A 21469-nucleotide genomic window follows, 5' to 3' on the forward strand; every position below is an offset into this window, starting at 1 on the left:
GTCCCCCTTGGCAAAGTAGGTGCTAGTTTCTCTCTGTCTGACATGTTGGGGGCAACTGACATGCACCAAGAAGGGCATTACATTAGCCAGTGCTCATCTGAGTGCATGGCTGGGCTTCAGAGATGGCGCCGGGTGCTAGGAATCCTGGGAGGTCCCGGCCCCGGTCCTGGGAGGTATGATGAGTGAGGTGCCGCAGATGTGTGATGCAAAGGTAATGAGAGCAGTTTGGGAAGATAGGACAAGAATACTTGCTAGCACTTACAGAGAGACACCCTCCACAAAACTCACCAAAATTGTCATCTTCTCAAGGGCAGCTAAGGATGGTTGACAAACATGCTGTAAGCCCAATGCCCACCACAGCTCGTGTTGTATGAATCTTCTGGTAGACGTCCTGCCAACATCATCTTTCAGGATAGGGTCTGTTTGAGTCTAATGTGACAGAAGTTCACTTAGCAATCAAAGAGAAGGGGCTCTTGTCTTAAACAAGATGCATGACAGCAACTGGGTACTAGGTACACAGAAGTGGTAGACATTGGGCTAAATCTTGCCAGGCGTGAAAATACCTTTAATGCCATTAAGCCCAATTTCAGAGGGCAGTTATGTGACCATATTGCTGTGGGTCTGCAATCACATGTGGGCCATATCAGACAAAAATGGCAGTTTCCTTCCATTAAAAAAATTTGTGAACAATTTGGATTTCTATGACAATACACTGGTTTCATTTGTGGCAATCCACTGGTCTCCATTAGTAATTCTGGCCTTTTATTCCAGATTCATTGTATTGACTAAAGTTCCATAGCTGAACGTATATCTCTGGATCGTGAGTCAAATCTGCTCCTTTTACCTAATTCACTCATTTTTGCTCCATATCCCTTCTTCATGAGGCAACACACCCATTCCAGGCTGGTAAACCTTCCCTGAATTGTTTCCAATGCATTTACGTCCCAAGAAACCTATGGACATTAAAAAAAAACAAGCAGGATCAGAGATAATGGGAACTGCAGATGCTGGAGAATCCGAGATAACAAAGTGTGGAGCTGGATGAACACAGCAGGCCAAGTAGCATCTTAGGAGCACAAAAGCTGACATTTCGGGCCTAGACCCTTCATCAGAAAAAAGTTCTTTGTGGTCCTTAAATGCTGTTTGGCCTGCTGTGTTCAAGAAGCAGGATATGGTCATTTCAAGGCTGCTCCATCATTCAATAAGATTATGTGGCTAACCCCAAATCCCCATCTCTGCCCACTCCAGATTACCTTTCACCCCCTTGTTTACAAAGAATCTGCCTTTGCTGTAAAAATATTTATATATTAGCGAGTTTTGACATAACCTAGAATGGTGACAAAACGTCTGAAAACTAACCTTCCAGCTCAGCAAGCAAACTCACATCCATATTTATATACTTTCCGCCCTCAAAAAGATGACCAAAATCAGAAGTCAGAATTGGAATTCTGTGCCTGTGCCCTTCTCTCCACTTCACCTGAGGAAGGAGCAGTGCTTCGAAAGCTCATGATTTCAAATAATCCCGTTGGACTATAATGTGGTGTTGTGTGACTTCTGATTTTGTCTACTCCAGTCCAACACCTGCACCTCCATGCCATGAAAAGGAATGTGGAAACAGAGCTCCAAATTCTCATGATCTAGAAAAAAATTCACCTAATCTCTGTCTTAAATGGGTGACCCTGGTTTTTAAACAGTGATCTTTGGATCTAGATTGTCCCATCGAATGAAACAACCTTTGCACATCTTCCCAGTCAAGACCCTTCATACATGATTCAGTCAAGTTGCCTCTTACATTTTTTAAATTTCAGTGGATATAAACCTAGTTTTATAAGATAACGTGCCTGTTCCAGGTGTATTCTGGTAAACCTTCTCCAAACTGCTTCCAATTCCTTTAAATCTTCCCTTAAATAAGGAGACCGATACTGTACCCTGTACTCCAGATGTGGTCTAACCAGTGCCCTGTATAACTAAAACATAACCTCACCTCACTAATTTTGTATTCAGTTCCCATCGCAATAAGTGATAATGTTCTAACTGTTTTCCTAGTCACTTGCTTCACCAAGCCTCTATAGACAGCACCTTCCAAATACCAGAAGCACAAGGGGCAGCAGACACACAGTAATACCACCCCCTCCAACTTCCCCTCCAAAACACTCACCATCCTAATTTGGAAAGATATCGCCCTTCCTTCAGTGTCACTGGTTCAAGATCCCGGAATTCGCTGCTTGCTGTCTTTGTCGGATTATCTACACCATATGGACTGCAAGGGTTCAAAAAGGCATTTTGCCACCACTTTCTGCCAGGCGATTAGGAATGGGCAATAAATTCTGTTCCAACAACAATCCTACATTCTAACCTTTTAATATTCATGCATTTGGACACCCAGATCCCGCTACCTCAGAAGCAAAAACGGAAATTGCTGGACAAGCTCAGCACGTCCGGCAACATCTGTGGAGAGAAATCAGCATTAACATTTCAGGTCCAGTGACCCTTCGAAACATTCCTCAATCTCAGACCTCTGCAATTTGTCTCCATTTCGATATAATGCTTTTATTTTAATTCTTACAACAAAAAAGGAAGATTCCAGATGTTCTATATTCTACTCCATTTGCCAGATCTCTCCCATTCACTTGGCCTATCCATACCTTTTTGTAATCTGCTTATGTCCTCTTCACAACTTACTTTCCTCCACATCCTTGTGTCATCTGCAAATTTGGCAACAGTACTGTCTGTCCTCAATCGATTACTGTTGGACACCAGTCATTACATCTTGTCAACCTGAAAAAGACTCATTTGTACCCAGCCCCTGCTTCCTGAGAGCCAGTTAATCTTCTCTTCGAGCCAAAACATGCCTACACCTGCGCTTTTACATTCTGCAATAACATTTGATGTGACATTTTATCAAATGCCTTCTGGAAATTCAAGTTCAGCTCAAAATAAAACTCTTCGAACCTCAGACTTGAAGATTTTAATCAATCCAGCATCTGTAGTCTTTTGACAGAGCAGTCCAGATTTGTGCTAATTTTAAAAAAACCTTAATTTCATTAATTAGTGCTGATTTTAAGATTATGTCCTCTAGTTTGAGGTTCCTCTAACACCACCCTCCCACCAAGGAATGAGTTTCTGTGTGTTAACCTGAGTGAACAACTTCTTATGATTTCAAGCACACAGTTAACGCAACCTTCCAAATTCAAACGAATACAAATATAGGGCCTGGGCTTACAATCTACAGGTGGGAAGACGCGGTCAGCATTGTTTCTGAATGTCGAGCCTGGCTCAAGAAGTAAATTGTCAAAGATTGAGATTTGCACTTGACCACCCCTTGACTGGCCAGAAGGGGCAGCACGGTGGCTCAGTTGTTAGCACTGCTGCTTCACAGTGCTAGGTGTCTGGGTTCAGTTCCAGTCTCGGGCAGCCTTCTGTGTGGAGTTTGCATGTTCTCCCTGTATCTGTGTCAGCTGCCTCCAGGTGCTCTGCTTCCTCCTGCAGTTCAGAGATGTGCAGGTTAGGTGGATTGGCCATGCTAAATTGCCCTTAGTGTCCAGGGATGTGCAGGCTAGGTGGGTTAGCCATGGGAAAATGCAGGGATAAGGGGCAGGATGCTGTTTGGAGGGTTGGTATGGACTCAACGGGCTGAATAGCCTGCTTCCACACAACAGTTAGACTATGATTAAAGTGTACTCTGAGCGTTTGAATTATTTGTCCAATTAACTGCATGCTATCTGCTCAATTTAACAAAATGATAAGGTACACAGGCAACCAAAACTAAATGATCTTCACCTTGATAGCAATTAGCATTGGTGCTAATGTTACAGATGACCCAAAGATGGGTGGAGGGGCAGGTAGGGTTGAGGAAGGGGAGGCTGCAGAAGGGATTAGACAGGCTAGGAAATTGGACACACAACTGGCAGATGGAATACAATTGAGGAAGTGTGAGGTTATGCACTTTGGTAGAAGAATAAAGGCATAGGCTATTTTGTAAATGGGAAATGCTTCAGAAATCTGAGGCACAAAGGGACTTAGGAGTCCTAATTCAGGATTCTGTTAAGGTTAACATGCAAATTCAGTTGGTAGGTAGGAAGACAAATGCATTGTTAGCATTCATTTTGAGAGGGCTAGAAAAAAAATGGCAGAGATGTATTAGTGATAATGGGAACTGCAGATGCTGGAGAATCCAAGGTAATGAAATGTGAGGCTGGATGAACACAGCAGGCCCAGCAGCATCTCAGGAGCACAAAAGCTGACGTTTCGGGCCTAGACCCTTCATCAGAGAGGGGGATGGGGTGAGGGTTCTGGAATAAATGGGGAGAGAGGGGGAGGCGGACCGAAGATGAAGAGAAAAGAAGATAGGTGGAGAGGAGAGTATAGGTGGGGAGCTAGGGAGGGGATAGGTCAGTCCAGGGAAGACGGACAGGTCAAGGAGGTGGGATGAGGTTAGTAGGTAGGAGATGGAGGTGCGGCTTGGTGTGGCTTCCTCTGCATTGGGGAAACCAAGCGGAGGCTTGGGGACCACTTAGCAGAACACTTCTGCTCAGTTCGCAATAAACAACTGCAACCTCCCAGTCACAAACCATTTCAACTCCCCCTCCCATTCTTTAGATGACGTGTCCATCATGGGCCTCCTGCAGTGCCACAATGATGCCACCCGAAGGTTGCAGGAACAGCAACTCATATTCTGCTTGGGAACCCTGCAGCCCAATGGTATCAATGTGGACTTCACCAGCTTCAAAATCTCCCCTTCCCCCACCGCATCCCTAAACCAGCCCAGTTCGTCCCCTCCCCCCACTGCACCACACAACCAGCCCAGCTCTTCCCCTCCACCCACTGCATCCCAAAACCAGTCCAACCTGTCTCTGCCTCCCTAACCTGTTCTTCCTCTCACCCATCCCTTCCTCCCAACCCAAGCCGCACCTCCATCTCCTACCTACTAACCTCATCTCACCTCCTTGACCTGTCCGTCTTCCCTGGACTGACCTATCTCCTCCCTACCTCCCCACCTATACTCTCCTCTCCACCTATCTTCTTTTCTCTCCATCTTCGGTCTGCCTCCCCCTCTCTCCCTATTTATTCCAGAACCCTCACTCCATCCCCCTCTCTGAAGGAGGGTCTAGGCCCGAAACGTCAGCTTTTGTGCTCCTGAGATGCTGCTTGGCCTGCTGTGTTCATCCAGCCTCACACTTCATTATCTTGGCAGAGATGTACTGTTGAGTCTGTCAGGATCTGGTCAGACCGCATTTGGAATATTGTGAGCAGTTTTGGGCCCTGTATCTAAGAAGGATACACTGGAGTTGGGGGGAATCAAGAGGAAGTGTACAAGAATGATCCTGGGATGAAGGACTTGTCACATGAGGAATGGCTGAGGACTCCGGGTTTGTGTTTGATGGATTTAGGTCGATCTGATTGGCACTTACAGATTACTGAAAGGCCTGGGTAGAGTGGACATGGAGAAGATATTTCCACTGTTAAGGGAGACTAGGACCTGAGGGCACAGCCTCAGAGTGAAGACATGATCCTTTAGAACTGAGATGAGGAGGAATTCCTTCGGCCAGAGGGTGGTGAATCTGTGGAGCCTATTGCTGCAGAGGGGTGTGGAGACTGAGTCATGAAGTGTCTTTGAGACAAGAGGCATGTTCTTGATTAGCAAAGGGATTGTGTTATGAGGAGAAGGCAGGAGAATGGGGTTTGAGAAACCAATGAACCATGATCAAATGGCAGAACAGACTTGATGGGTGAAATAATCTCCTTTTATCTTATGGTCTAAGATCTACTTCTGAGGCAACGTAGCATGGCACACTACGTCCCTGTCCTAAGGTGGTTTTCTGCGGCTGGTGAAATATAATTCTGTTCGGCAATCAGACAGTACTAATGGGATTTTAACGTGAATATTGTGTCTGTCCTGATTGAAGAGTCTGTTTTCATAAGCTGACTGCATGAGTTAGTATCTGGTACAACACTAGCACTGCATCAGTGCTTTCCCATCCCAGCTTCTGTTTGAAATCAATAGATGGGGAACTTTTTTCACATACTCTTCCAGCTAAGTGATAATTATCACTGCCAGGGATCAGAACATCTGGTGTTTTGTTTCTTGGTGTTGTACAGAACATTTTGTAAGTGTTAAAAACGCTTTACATAACAGTAGTCTTGGGACCGTTTGCCAACAGAATGTTTTGCGCATTGTTGGAAAAATATTTGAAAAGCAGGACCCTGCATTTATACATCTGTTTTCACGGCTTCATGTTGTCCCAGAGCAATTTACAGCAAATTATACAGTGTTGAAGTGCAGTCAGTGTGGAAGTATAAGAATTGCAAGCTTTCCAAATAGCTGAGAGGTAATGACTAGGTCCTTTTGTGATATTGATTGAGAAATAAATATTAGCCGGGATTCAGGGAGGATTTCAATGGTATTTTTGTAAAAAAAAAGGATATTTTGTGCCCAACAGCAGTTCTAGTTTAACGTCTTGTCTGAAAATTGGCACTTCCGACAGTGCAGCATTGCCTCGGATCTGCTTGGGAGTGTCGGTTGAGAATTTGTACTGGAGGCTGATATCATGAGAGGTGTAGATAAGGTAGATAGGCAGAGCTTTACCCCGCATGGTGGGGAGTCTAAAACTAGAGGGCATAGGTTTAAGGTGCTAGGGGAGAGATACAAAAGGGTCCAGAAAGGCAGTTTCTCACACATAGAGTGGTGAGTGTTTGGAACAGGGGCTACCTGAGGCAAATGCAATTTTGTCACTTAAGAAATATTTGGACAGGTACATGGATGGGACAGGTCTGGAGGGATATGGGCTAAACGCAGGCAAATGGGACTAGATTAATTGTGAAAAGTGGGTGTCTTGGACAAATTGGGCTGAAGGGTCTGTTTCCATGCTGTCGACCTCTATGACATGAAGCTGTTGAATGGGATTTGAACCCAAGGCTGTTTTAACAGTACAAATGTAAGTGCTGAGCTGTAGCTGTCACAAGAAGTGACAGGGTATAAGCGTGTAGAGCTGATTAAAGGACCAATTAGCTGCGATTATAAGACGTACATGTTTAGCTTCTGCTGGAGAGGGTCGTGGTTAGACTGGCGTGTTTGTGTACTGGGCTAGCAAATATTCACCAGAATTGTAATTAGATATAAAAGTTTAAATTCTGAGGACGAGCTGCATGAACTTTGCTTTAGGAAGTCGAGGCATGATCTAACCGAGGTCTTCGAGATGATGCACCGTGTAAAAGGAGAATTCAAGATGGCTTCGCACATCAGTCTCTCGGTTTAGTTATTGTTGTAACAACAGGCAGCAGATGTGGAAAGATTTGCATCTGAGTGTAGGCACTGGGTCCGCCTGGGCTCAACTTGTGCTTTTTTCACCCCTGAGAGAGAAGATTGGGGTTCAACCTCTGAGTGTATAAACCAGGCTGAGGAAGCGGTGTGCTATGGGAACTGTTGTTTAAAGGTACCATGCCAGATTGAGGTTCAAACTGTCCTCTTGGGTGGAGAATGGAAGAACAGTAGGAGACCTCTCCGTGGTGTTCTGGTCAACAAATGTGACTTCCCCCGCAAAAACAATTTTTATCTTCTTTCTTTTGCTATGCTCAAAGTTGAGCTGCAACTTTTCCTGCAGCAACTGCACTTCAAACATCTTGCTTTTATAATTGTGTTGAATGGCGCTACCCAAATGCAAGCTCTTTCCTGCATGAATGATGCATTCACAGCAATGTAACTGCCCACTCTGTGACCTCCATCCATAGGTTCGAGTTGTGCCAGTAGTCGACAGAACCTGAGCCTCTCCTTGCAGTCAAAGGGATCACACTCGCTCAACATGTACGCATCTGCCGGACTGCTCAGTAAATACTCTGGCTCAGTGCAGAGCCTGGCCTCAGTAAGTAGCTGACGAGCAGTCATTCAAGTGTCGGGACGGAGGGTATTGCTGCTCTGGTGATACAAAGACAGGTTTAGAGGGACAGGTGATGTTGAGAAAGCAGGGAGGCTGCAGAAGGACTTGGACAGGCTGGGAAAGCAGCCAATTGAATACCGTGTGGAAAGTGTCAAGCATGTTGGCAGGAATAATAAAGGCAGCAACTATTTTCTAAAATGGGAAAGGCTTCAGAAGCACAAAGGGTCTTGAGGGTCCTAATTCAGGCTAACTCGCAGGCCCAGTTGACAGTTAGAAAGGCAAATGCAATGTTAGCATTCAGTTTGAGCGGTTAAGAGCAGTGATTAACCGCTGAGGATGCGTAAGGCTCTGGTCAGACCGCATTTGAAATATTGTGAGCAGTTTTGCACCTTGTATTTAAGGAAGGATGCGCGTGCGTTGGAGCGGGTCCAGCAGAGGTTACAGGAACAATTCTGGGGATGAAGGACTTGGCGTGTGAGGAGCAGTCGAGGACTCAGGGTTTGTACTCGATGGAGTTGAGAAGGATGGGGATGGTGATCTTATTGAAACTTACAAAATACTGAAAGCTTTTGACAGAGTGGGCATGGAAAAAATGTTTCCACAAGTAGGTGAGACTCGGTTCCAGGGGCACAGCTTCAGACTGGAAGGAACTGAGTTGAGTAGGGATTTTTTCAGCCAGAGCATGATGAATGAAAGAACGAAGAATAGCATAGCACAGGAACAGGCCCTTTGACCCATCAAGATCGTGCCAACACTCAATGCCTTTCAAAACTAAAAACTTTGCTTCCATACAGTCTGTATCCCTCTATTCCCTGCCCATTCATGTATCTGTCAATACGCCTCTTAAACGTTGCTATTGTATCTGCCTCCACCTCCTCCTCTGACAGCTCATTTCAGGCACTAACCATCCTCTGTGTCAAAGACTTGTCTCTCACATTTCCTTTAAACTGACCCTTTCTACCTTAAATCTATGTCCATATAGTTGACCTTTCTAATCCTGGAACAGAACACTAACTTGTGGAACTCGTTGCTGCGGAAGGCTATGGAGATCAAGTCATTGGGTGTGTTTGAGACAGACAGATTCTTGACTAGTAAGGGAATGAAGGGCTACAGGGGGTAATATATCAGTCAAGATGGAACAGACTTAGTGCACCCAGTAGCTTAATTCTCCTCCTGTATCTTAGGTCCTTTGGAAGTTTGTTCAAGTCAGAATTGAAGCTCACTTTTGTCTTTGAAACCTCTGTAGAGCAACACCCATGACCCCTGAAGAAAGATGTCTCATTTCCACTTTAGTTCAGATAAACCTTATAAATAGGTCATCATAATAATGGAAATAACATTTTAAAGCTGAAAATAAAGCAGCTGTGGGAGACTGGAAGGCATAATATCAGTATAAGGAGTTGTCCAGTTAAGACAGAGATAAGGAAGAACTTCTTCTCCCAGAGGGTATTAATTCCTTGGAATTCCTTATCGCAGTGGACTGTCAATGCTGGGGAATTAAGTGTATTCGATACTTAGATGAAAAGATTCTTAATCAGTAAGGGAATGATGGGCTGTAGGGAAAAGGCAGGAAAGTATATTTAACAATTATCAGATCAACTTTGATCACATTGAAGGACAGAGTGATGGGCTGAATGGCTTCCTTCTTCTCCAATGTTTTATAGCCTTAACTTCAGAAGGACTGAAGTGGTGATTGAGTAAACCTTCCATTAGCTAAGTTTTTTAACCTCTGATCTGCTCACGGGTTTATGCACTTAAGGTCCGCACATGCCGCTACCCTTCAAGATGGTTATTGAGCAAAACTGGAATTTTGGAACTGAAGGCCAGAAAGTGGTCAGTCTCATGAACAAATCGGCAAAACCCTCCTCCTATTATTTAACACTAAATCGCCTGCCACAATTTCCATTAGTCCCCAACACATGCGCACACAGACGCACACACACACAGTCACTGACTGTCTCTCGCGCGCGCGCACACAGTCACTGTCTCTCTCGCGCGCGTGTGTACACACACACACACACACACACGTTCACTCACTGTTTCTCTCACACACACACACACACACGTTCACTCACTGTTTCTCTCACACACACACACACACACACACACACACACACACACACACACACGTTCACTCACTGTTTCTCTCACACACACACACACACACACACACACACACACACACACGTTCACTCACTGTTTCTCTCACACACACATATACACACATGCAGAGTGACTTACACACACAGATTCACTCACTGTTTTTCTCTCTCACACACACATGCTGTCACACTCACACGCTCTCACACACATACACACACACACTTCAACAAAGTGAACAAGAAACGATGACTAATTAGAGAATATTGGAGAAACTTAGGTCAGGCAGAAACAGCCGGGGAACGTTCCCAAGATGACATTCCACATTAAGCAGAGGTTCACCTGCACATCTGCCAATGTGGTATACTGCATCCATTGTACCCAGTGTGGCTTCCTCTACATTGGGGAAACCAAGCGGAGGCTTGGAGACCGCTTTGCAGAACACCTCCGCTCAGTTCGCAACAAACAACTGCACCTCCCAGTCGCAAACTATTTCCACTCCCCCTCCCATTCTCTAGATGACATGTCCATCATGGGCCTCCTGCACTGCCACAATGATGCCACCCGAAGGTTGCAGGAACAGCAACTCATATTCCGCCTGGGAACCCTGCAGCCATATGGTATCAATGTGGACTTCACCAGTTTCAAAATCTCCCCTTCCCCTACTGCATCCCTAAACCAGCCCAGTTCATCCCCTCCCCCCACTGCACCACACAACCAGCCCAGCTCTTCCCCCCCACCCACTGCATCCCAAAACCAGTCCAACCTGTCTCTGCCTCCCTAACCGGTTCTTCCTCTCACCCATCCCTTCCTCCCACCCCAAGCCGCACCCCCATCTACCTACTAACCTCATCCCACCTCCTTGACCTGTCCGTCTTCCTTGGACTGACCTATCCCCCCCCTACCTCCCCACCTATACTTTCTCCACCTATCTTCTTTTCTCTCCATCTTCGGTCCGCCTCCCCCTCTCTCCCTATTTATTCCAGTTCCCTCTCCCCATCCCCCTCTCTGATGAAGGGTCTAGGCCCGAAACGTCAGCTTTTGTGCTCCTGAGATGCTGCTTGGCCTGCTGTGTTCATCCAGCCTCACATTTTATTACCTAACTATTCTCATCCCATTTTCCAGCGCTTGGCCTATAGCCTTGTACAGCTTGGCATCACAAGTGCACGTCTAAATACGCCTTCAGTGCTTCCAGGGTTTCTGCCTGTAACACACTTACAGGCAGTGAGCTCCAGGTTCGTTCCAGCCTCTGAGTGCAAGATCTTTCCTCTCATCCCAGTTTTTTGTTTAGAGTATGTGGGCAATTCATTTAAGCGTGTCAGTGCTTTAGATTATTGTATGGTCAGTGTAATGTAAAGGAGCCAACTTGTGTGGTAGCCTTTGGCTTGACATGCATCATGCAGTTATAGCAAATATTGCCTTTAAGCCTGAAGATTGTGAAGCACTGTTGGTTTCCAGTGTGGGCCCCATTTCACCAGAACCAAAGCCCAACCAACGCAGAATTTTCAAAAAGAGAACTGAGATGCTGGAGAATCCAAGATAACAAAGTGTGGGGATGGATGAACACAGCAGGCCAAGCAGCATCTCAGGAGCACAAAGGCTGACATTTTGGGCCTAGACCCTTCATCTTCCGTTGCATCTTTTACATCCAGAGGGCATCACAAAACTCTTCGCAGCCAACAGGTTGACACTCTTTATTGAAGCTTTTTGTTTTGCACTCATCAGGACAATTTGCAAAAGTCCAAATTTAGTGTGGCATGGTTGCTTGGTGGATAGCACAGCCACTTCACAGCACCAGGGATTCAGGTTTGATTTCTAGCCTCGGGCAACTGCCTGTGTGGAGTTTGCACGTTCTCTCTGTGTCTGTATGGGTTTCCTCCAGGTGCTCTGGTTTCCTCCCACAGTCCAAAGATGTACAGGCTAGGTGGAGTGGTTATGCTGAATTGCCAGAGTGTTCAGGGATGTGCAGGCTGGTTGGATTAGCCATGGGAAATGCAGGGTTACAGGAAATAAGGTTAAAGGGTTATTGGTCTGGTTGGGATGCTGTTTGGAGGGGCAGTGCAGACCTGATGGGATGAAAGACCTGCTTCTGCACTGTAGGCATTCTAAGAATTAGCAAGAATACCAATTTGAGTGTGCCCCAAACAGCAGGGAGATGAATGGCTATTGGCATGTTTTCTTGCATGGGGAGGTAGTTTCTTCTTGAAAGTTCATGCAGAACTGGAAAGCGATTTAACTTGTGTGTTTGTTTCCATACCCAGGCTCGGAGTGCACACTCCTCCCACAGCTGCGTGTGTGCCGCCACTAACCTGTGGGACAAGGTTGCTGAAGACAGTGAAGTTAACCTGGTCAGTGTGCCAGTGACTACCCCTGAAAACCTGTACCTGATGGGTATGTGATGGGACAACAAAGTGGAGAACTGTAACTGGAATGAAAGGGAAGGCTCAGTGATGTAAACAAAGAAAATAATAGGCACAGGCGATAGGAGCAGGCCATTCGACCCCATTGATGTGATCGTGGCTGATTGTCTACCTCAAATTCACTTTCCTCGCAAAAACAAGGATCTGTCAGTCCCGGCCTTAAATATCTCTTCAGTGATGGATCACCTACATCCCTCTAGGATCAAGGATTCCAAAAGGTTCGCCACCCATTAAATGGGCAGGTGTCCCCTCATCTCAATCTGAAATGACTGTCCCCTTAACCTGAGACTGTGCCAACCATTATCCAGATTCCCCATCTGGGGGACACAGCTTCCCAGTATTGACTTGTCAAAAAAAATTCAATGATATTTCTCCTTTTTCTTCTGCAGGCCCAATAGAGTCATAGGGTCATAGAGACGTATCGCAGGGAAACAGAACATTGGTTTCCCGCAACACATCCCTCACACCCCGCCCCCGCCACAACCGCCCCAAGAGGATCCCCCTCGTTCTCACACACCATCCCACCAACCTCCGGATACAACGCATTATCCTCCGACACTTCCGCCATTTACAATCCGACCCCACCACCCAAGACATTTTTCCATCCCCACCCCTGTCTGCTTTCCGGAGAGACCACTCTCTCCGTGACTCCCTTGTTCGCTCCACACTGCCCTCCAACCCCACCACACCCGGCACCTTCCCCTCCAAACGCAGGAAATGCTACACTTGCCCCCACACCTCCTCCCTCACCCCCATCCCAGGCCCCAAGATGACATTCCACATTAAGCAGAGGTTCACCGGCACATCTGCCAAAGTGGTATACTGCATCCACTGTACCCGGTGTGGCTCCCTCTACATTGGGGAAACCAAGCGGAGGCTTGGGGACCGCTTTGCAGAACACCTCCGCTCAGTTCGCAACAAACAACTGCACCTCCCAGTCGCAAACCATTTCCACTCCCCCTCCCATTCTCTTGATGACATGTCCATCATGGGCCTCCTGCAGTGCCACAATGATGCCACCCGAAGGTCGCAGGAACAGCAACTCATATTCCGCCTGGGAACCCTGCAGCCTAATGGTATCAATGTGGACTTCACCAGTTTCAAAATCTCCCCTTCCCCCACCGCATCCCTAAACCAGCCCAATTCGTCCCCTCCCCCCACTGCACCACACAACCAGCCCAGCTCTTCCCCTCCACCCACTGCATCCCAAAACCAGTCCAACTTGTCTCTGCCTCCCTAACCTGTTCTTCCTCTCACCCATCCCTTCCTCCCACCCCAAGCCGCACCCCCATCTCCTACCTCCTCACCTCATCCCACCTCCTTGACCTGTCCGTCTTCCCTGGACTGACCTATCCCCTCCCTACCTCCCCACCTATACTCTCTCCACCTATCTTCTTTTCTCTCCATCTTCGGTCTGCCTCCTCCTCTCTCCCTATTTATTCCAGAACCCTCACCCCATCCCCCTCTCTGATGAAGGGTCTAGGCCCGAAACGTCAGCTTTTGTGCTCCTGAGATGCTGCTTGGCCTGCTGTGTTCATCCAGCCTCACACTTTATTATATTGGTCCAACACATCCATGCCAACCAGATATCCAAAATTAATCTAGCCCCATTTGCCAGCATTTGGTCCATATCTCTCTGAACTCTTCCTACTTACGTATCAATCCAAATGCCTTTTAAATGTTGTAATTGTACCAGTCTCCATCACTTCCTCTGGCAGCTCGTTCCGTACACACACTACCTTATGCATGAAAAAGTTGCCCCTTACATCCCTTTTAAATCTTTCCCCTCTCACCTTAAACTTATGCCCTCTAGTTTTGGACTCCCCTACTCTGGGGAAAAGACCTTGACATATTTATGCTGCTGATGATTTTATAAACTTTTAAAAGCTCAGCCTCTGACACTCCAGGGAAAGTAGCCCCAGTCTATTCAGCCTCTCCCTATAGCTCAAACCCTTCAACCCTATCGACGTCCTTGCAAACCTTTTCTGAACTCTTTCAAGTTTCACAACATCTTTCCTATAGCAGGGAGACCAGAATTGCACGCGGTATTCCAAAAGTGGCCTTCTATAACTGAACTTATTTATCCAGTGAACCTGGCTAAGATTCGCAATGATGTAGCAGCCTGCATCCCAGCATCCCGAATGTCCTCACAGCCGATAATGTGCCCCCACAGTTACAACATGGGCTTGCGGTCAGTTTGTGCACAGCAAGATCCCACCAATAAAAGAGCAGACGACTGCAGATGATGGAAAACTGCAACAGACAGAGGGAATGCTGGAGAAACTCAGCAGGTCTGGCAACATCTGTGGATCAGTTTCAAGACTGGTGTGACTCTTCTTCAGAACACAGTTCAGCAACCTTCAGTTCGGAAGAAGAGTCTTATTGGGACGTGAAGTGTTAACTCTGTTGCTATCTTCACAGATGCTGCTGAACTCCTAACAATGGCAGTTTGCTAGCAACTGCAGTCATCTGTTAGTTTGAAGAATAGAAATGGCCTATGACACCAAGGGGAGGGTGCGGAGGTGATGGCCTAGTGGTGTTTTCACTGGACTGTTCATCCATTTAAGACTGAGATGGATAGGTTCTTGATTATCAAGGGGATCAAGGGTTACGGGGAGAAAACGGGAGAATGGGGTTGAGGAACGTACCAGCCATCGAGCAGACTCAATGGCCAAATGGCCCAATTTATGCTCCTATGTCTTATTGACTTGTGGTCTTATCCAAAGACCCAGAACATGTTCTGGGGACCCGGGTTCGAATCCCACCACAGCAGAGGGTGAAATTTGAATTCAGTAGAAATCTGGAATTAAGAATCTAATGATGACCATGAATCCATTGTTGATTGTTGGAAAAATCCATCTGGTTCACTAATGTCCCTGAAGGAAGGAAACTGCCGTCCTTACCCAATGTGGTATACTGCATCCACTGTACCCGGTGTGGCTTCCTCTACATTGGGGAAACCAAGCGGAGGCTTGGAGACTGCTTTGCAGAACACCTCCGCTCAGTTCGCAACAAACTACTGCACCTCCCAGTTGCAAACCATTTCCACTCCCCCTCCCATTCTTTAGATGACATGTCCATCATGGGCCTCCTGCAGTGCCACAGTGATGCCACCGGAAGGTTGCAGGAACAGCAACTCATATTCCGCCTGGGAACCCTGCAGCCTAATGGTATCAATGTGGACTTCACCAGTTTCAAAATCTCCCCTTCCCCTACTGCATCCCTAAACCAGCCCAGTTCGTCCCCTCCCCCCACTGCACCACACAACCAGCCCAGCTCCTCCACTCCACCCACTGCATCCCAAAACCAGTCCAACCTGTCTCCGCCTCCCTAACCTGTTCTTCCTCTCACCCATCCCTTCCTCCCACCCCAAGCCGCACCCCCATCTACTTACTAACCTCATCCCACCTCCTTGACCTGTCCGTCTTCCCTGGGCTGACCTATCCCCTCCCTACCTCCCCACCTATACTCTCTCCACCTATCTTCTTTTCTCCATCTTCGGTCCGCCTCCCCCTCTCTCCCTATTTATTCCAGAACCCTCACCGCATCCCCCTCTCTGATGAAGGGTCTAGGCCCGAAATGTCAGCTTTTGTGCTCCTGAGATGCTGCTTGGCCTGCTGTGTTCATCCATCCTCACATTTTGTTGTCTTGGATTCCCCAGCATCTGCAGTTGCCATTATCTCTGCCGTCCTTACCTGGTCTGGCCTACATGTGACTCCAGACCCACAGCAATGTGGTTCACTCTTAACAGCTCTCTGGGAAATTAGGGATGGGCAATAAATGCTGCCCAGCCAGAAACACCCTGATCCCGTGAATGAATAAAGAAAGAAAAAGGACATTATCTTTATATAGCACTGGGGCTTTTTTTACACCCACTTGAGAGGGCACTCATGAGCATAGCCCTTCATAACGTCAAAGGATGTGTTCTTTCCTCAATCATTGTGGCTGTTTTAAGAACGTGAAGTCTCTCCATGATTGGTGCTGGTAACCAAGGTTTTGTTGTTCCCTCTGACTGTCACCCCTGTGCAGGGATGGAGCTGTTTGAGGAAGCTCTTCAGCGATGGGAGCAAGCGTTGTCTTTCCGCAGCAGGCAGGTGGAGGATGAGGCAAACTGCACCGCTGTTAAGCTGGGGGCAGGAGATGCAATAGCAGAGGAAACAGTAGAGGTAAGACCTGGCAAAGAGAGGACCCCAAGCATAAACATGCAACACCATGCACTCCAGGGTTACTCAACACTTTGGAGCAAGAACATGTAATGAAAGGGTTTGGATTTATGTCACACCTTTCACATCCTTGTTACTCCTTGATATAGTAAATAAGGTGATATGGGGTAGCCAATGGCTTGGTGGTGTTATTGATAGAAAATTAATCCCGAATGCTCTGGGGACCTGGGTTCAATTTCCACTGTGGCCGATGGTGGAATTTGAATTCAATAAAAACGAAATCTAGAATTAAGAATCTAATGATGACCTTGAAACCATTGTTGATTTATGGAAAATTCCATCAGGTTTGCTAATGTCCTTGAGGGAAGGAAACTGTCACCCTTACCTGGTCTGATCTATATGTGACTCCAGACCCACAGCAACGTTGTTGATTCTTAACTGCCCTCTGGGCAATTAGGGATGGGCAATAAATGCTGCCTGGCCAGCGATGCCAACATCCCGTGAGTGAGTAGAAAGAAATTTTTTTTCAAGTGCAGTCACTGTCGAAATGCAGCAGACTAATTGGGCACAGCAAGCTCCCAGAAGCGATTCACCAGAATGCTTCCGGGTATGCGAAACTTCAGCTATGAGGACAGATTGAAGAAGTTGGGACTGCTCTCCTGGTATCATCCTGACCGAGAAAAATAGGTCACTTTTTCACCGTTACTGGGTCAAAATCCTGGAATTCTCTCCTATAGGTATACCAACACCACATGGACTGTAGCAGTTTAAGAAGACAGCTCACCACCTTCTCAAGGGCTGTTATGGACTTAGCAAGTGACGCTTGCATCCCACAAACTAACACATCTTAATTCAATAGCTCATGTTTTCACTTTCTGTAAATAATTGAACATTGGACTTTCAGTATTAGAATATTTACTTATGACTTGCCGTGTGGAGAGTTAATGGATTTTAATGTGGATAAATGAAAGGCAATGCTTGTCTGGAACAGGAAGAATGAGGCACATACTGAATGCTTGGAACCCATTAACAATGGTAGGGGAGAGCACTCGGATACAATTACCATTTCTTGTTTGAATCCGTTGTCGGCAAGGCTGATCAGGATCTATGTTTGAATATCAGAGTAAATTAAGTTAACTCTGAACTAAGATTATATCTCAAGTATGCATTACGCTAACCTCACAAGGACCATGATCTATGAAAGAGGAGCAAGGGACACTTTCATAAAGGATAAAGAAAAGTCTTTGCATTTGTAGAGTACTTCTCATGATCTTGTGTCATCCCTATTGTTTTAGGGCCAATTAAATGTTTCTAAAATATGAATGTTGTAATGTATGAGGTAATTGTGTAGTGGTAATGCCGTTTGCCTAGTAATTTAGAATGCCGGAACCCCAGGGACATTGAGTTCAGATCACAGTAGGACAGATGGTGAAGTATTTCATAAAAATCTGAATTAAAACCTTGTCTGTTGGTAACCAGAGATAATGGGAACTGCAGATGCTGGAGAATCCGAGGTAACAAAGTGTGGAGCTGGATGAACAAAGCAGGCCAAGCAGCATCTCAGGAGCACAAAAGCTGACGTTTTGGGCTTAGATCCTTCATGATGAAGGGTTTAGGCCCGAATCATCAGCTGTTGGTAACCATATGACCACAACGAATTCCTCTAAAATCCTGTCTGTTTCACTAATGTCATTTAGGGGAGAAAATGTGACATCCCTACCTGGTCTGGTCTACATGTGACTCCAGGCCCATCCACAGTAACACTATGAACTGGCGAGAAAGTCAATTGTGTTAAGGGTAACTAGGAATGGTTAACAACAGCTAGCCGTGCCAGCGATACACACATCCCATGAAAGAATAAAGAAAACATCAGCCTTTATCTCAGTAGTACCAAGTTTTGCTTGTGATGGTTACATCTGATTAAACTGAATCAGAAGTAATCATACACCACACCTCAGGAAGAGTTTAATTGAACTTGGAGGAGGTGTGAATGACTGGGGCAAAATTGGCTAAATAAAGATGTTGGTTTGCACAGAATATGGATTAGCTAATTGGATGTTTAAGACGATAAAGGACTGATAGAGCAGATCAAAGGAAACTATTTCCTTGTTGAAGGGAGTTCATAACAATGGCTCATAAACTAAAAAATAAAGCTGGTTCATTTGCAGTGATGGTGGGTAGTATACAAAGCATCATGAAGCTCATTCCACAGCCTGTACTCTTATCCCCTGATGTGAATTATAAATATTACACAACATAATGAGGAGAACTCCACTTCTGTTCTTTATAGTAGTGTTGTGGAATCTCCCATGTTATTTTCAGAGGGCAGGAAGGCCTGTGTTTAATATATCACCTCCAACAGTACAGGGCTCTGCAGGAGCGCACCACATGGTCAGCTCAGACTATGACCTCAAGATTCTGGAGTGGGCATTGAATCCTGAATTAAGGGCCAGTAAATAATCTGACTGATGAGGAACATTCAGAAAGTCTGGAATAGCCGATGTGTTCTCTGTGTAATTAATCCATCTCTTTTTGCCTCCAATAGGACATAATCAGTGCAGAGTTTATCCACAAACTGGAGTGTTTACTTCAGAGGGCTTACCGTCTACAGGAAGAGTTTGAAGCCACTCTGGGTACACATGACCCAATTTCTCTAGCGAATGATATTGGTGAGTCTGCACTTATGTGGTTTATTTGTGGGAACCATTGCTTGTCTGTGCAATTGAGAAAGTACTAAAACCCTATTCTGATACATTCCTAATGTGCCTCGCATCTCCAATCCACTACATTAACCCAAGGCAGCATAGGCTGATCTTAAAAATGTTTATTAAAAACCAAAAGAACTGTGGATGCTGTTAATCAGAAACAGAAATAGAGATTGCTGGAAAAGCTCAGCAGGTCTGGTGGCATCAGTGAAGGGAAATCAGAGCTGACGTTTCAGATCCCTGTTTTAAGGAAGGGTCACTGGACCCGAAACATTAACTCTGACCTTTTATTCACAGATGCTGCCAGACCTGCTGAGCTTTTCCAACAATCTCTGTTTCTGTTAAAAATGGTTCACTCTTGTTTTCAAATCTTTCCATGTCTCCATTGCCCTCAGCATCTCTGTAATCTCTTTCAGTCCTCTAACTATCCTCCAATTCTGGCCTCATGTGCATCCCTAACAACCGTTCATTTCTCCGTAATGCCCCTTCGCTCCACCGTAAGCAGCCATGCCTTTAGTTTCCTTGGTTCTAGCCTCTGGAATTTGCTTCCTAAACTTCTTGGTCTCCCCAACTGCCACAGCCTCTTTTAAACTTCAAGTTGCTCCTCAAAACTCAACATTTTGCCCAAGCCCTTGATTAGTTATCCTTAAGTGGTTCGCGAGCAAACTGATCATGTGTCTGTGAGGTACCTTGATTTCATTTATAACTGCTGCATGTACCCAGGTACAGTGAAATGTTTTGTTTTGCATGCTGTATAGGCAGATCGTACAATACAAACTGCATTAGGGTAATAGAACAGAATGAGGAATATAATGTTATAGCTGCAGAGAAGGTACACAGAGAGCGGGATCACCATTTAAGTTTAAAATATGAGCGATCCATTCAGAAGTCTAATGATAGTGGGGAAGAAGCTGTTCATAAATCCGTTGGTGCATGTGTTTCAACTTTTGGATCTTCTATCTGACAGAAGAGGTTGGAAGCGATTATAACTGGGGTGGGAGGGGTCTTCAATGATTTTGGCTATCTGCCCAAAGCGGTGAGAAGCATGGATGAAGTCAGTGGATGGAAGGTTGGCTTGTGTGATTGACTGGGCTGTGTTCACACCTCTCTGTGGTTTCCAATGGTGCTGATGGTCCCTCATCCAAGCTGTTGCACAAATGTAAGTTGTTGCTATTGTAGGTAGACTTGACAGCACATTGTGAAAAACACGTTCACAGCTTTCACTCTGTGACCTTTCTAAGAGGCAGAGGCTAGACTTTCTCACTTGGCTTCTCCCCCTTGGGGTCATCAGTAATGCTAGTTGATAACCTTTCAATTTCTCCTCTTGTCAAGCCCTGTTCCTATTCCAATTTAGTTGCGGTTCAATCTCTCACCACTGTTTCCCTGCCTTTCTTGGCTCTTTCTCTTCTCTTCCTTCCTGGCTCCATCACTCACCTTACCACAGTTTCCTCAGTTGTGGTGTGTACAACAGCTATAACAAGGTGTAGAGCTGGATGAACACAGCAGGCCAAGCAGCATCTTAGGAGGACAAAAGGTGACGTTTCAGGCCTAGAACCTTGGGTCTAGGCCCGAAACGTCAGCTTTAGTGCTCCTCTGATGCTGCTCGGCCTGCTGTGTTCATTCAGCTCCACACTTTGTCATCTCGGATTCTCCAGCGTCAGCAGTTCCCATTAGCTCTATACAACAGCTATGTTGATTACCAATTCCTGTTTTTTTTAATAGTTAACAGCACCTACTCTTTCCTTCCCATTATCCAGGGCCAGTGAAAGACACTGCTGAGCATCAGCTTTTTGCCTTTGCCTTCCACCTCTCTCAAAGGCAATACTTCAGACTGGAGTACAATACCTCTCCTACCCAACTTATTGCCAGCCTTCGGTGCCATACTGAGGGAGTGTTGCATTGTCAACATAGAACAGTACAGCACAGGAGCGGGATGCTCAGTTCACATTGTTGCATCAAACATGTCACCAAATAATACTAATCCATTGACCCTGCTTTTGGTCCATATCTCTCCATTCATTGCATAATTATATGTTTGCCTAAAAGCCCCTTAAACCATCCCTGTTGTATCTGCCTCCACCACCACCCCGGCAGCGTGTTCTACCACCTCTGTGTAATAAACCTGCCCCTCACATCTCCTGTGAATTTTGCCCTTTTTGCCTTAAATGCCTGCCCCCTAATTTTAGACATTTCAAGGTTCTGACTGT

General features: G+C 46.0%; 1 protein-coding gene across 10 annotated transcripts in view; it reads left to right on the plus strand.

The window, feature by feature from the left end:
* miga1 (mitoguardin 1) overlaps window positions 1-21469 on the plus strand; it is a 105402-nt gene that overhangs the window by 11243 nt on the left and 72690 nt on the right. For all 10 annotated transcript variants that reach the window (XM_059648129.1, XM_059648120.1, XM_059648123.1 and 7 more), the window contains 4 exons: window positions 7729-7859; window positions 12236-12365; window positions 16424-16560; window positions 19103-19226. In XM_059648129.1, the coding sequence (XP_059504112.1) occupies window positions 7729-7859; window positions 12236-12365; window positions 16424-16560; window positions 19103-19226 (522 nt within the window). The remainder of the gene's footprint in view (window positions 1-7728; window positions 7860-12235; window positions 12366-16423; window positions 16561-19102; window positions 19227-21469) is intronic.

This window comes from Stegostoma tigrinum, chromosome 8, assembly GCF_030684315.1.
Source record: "Stegostoma tigrinum isolate sSteTig4 chromosome 8, sSteTig4.hap1, whole genome shotgun sequence".
NCBI classification, from domain to species: domain Eukaryota; kingdom Metazoa; phylum Chordata; class Chondrichthyes; order Orectolobiformes; family Stegostomatidae; genus Stegostoma; species Stegostoma tigrinum.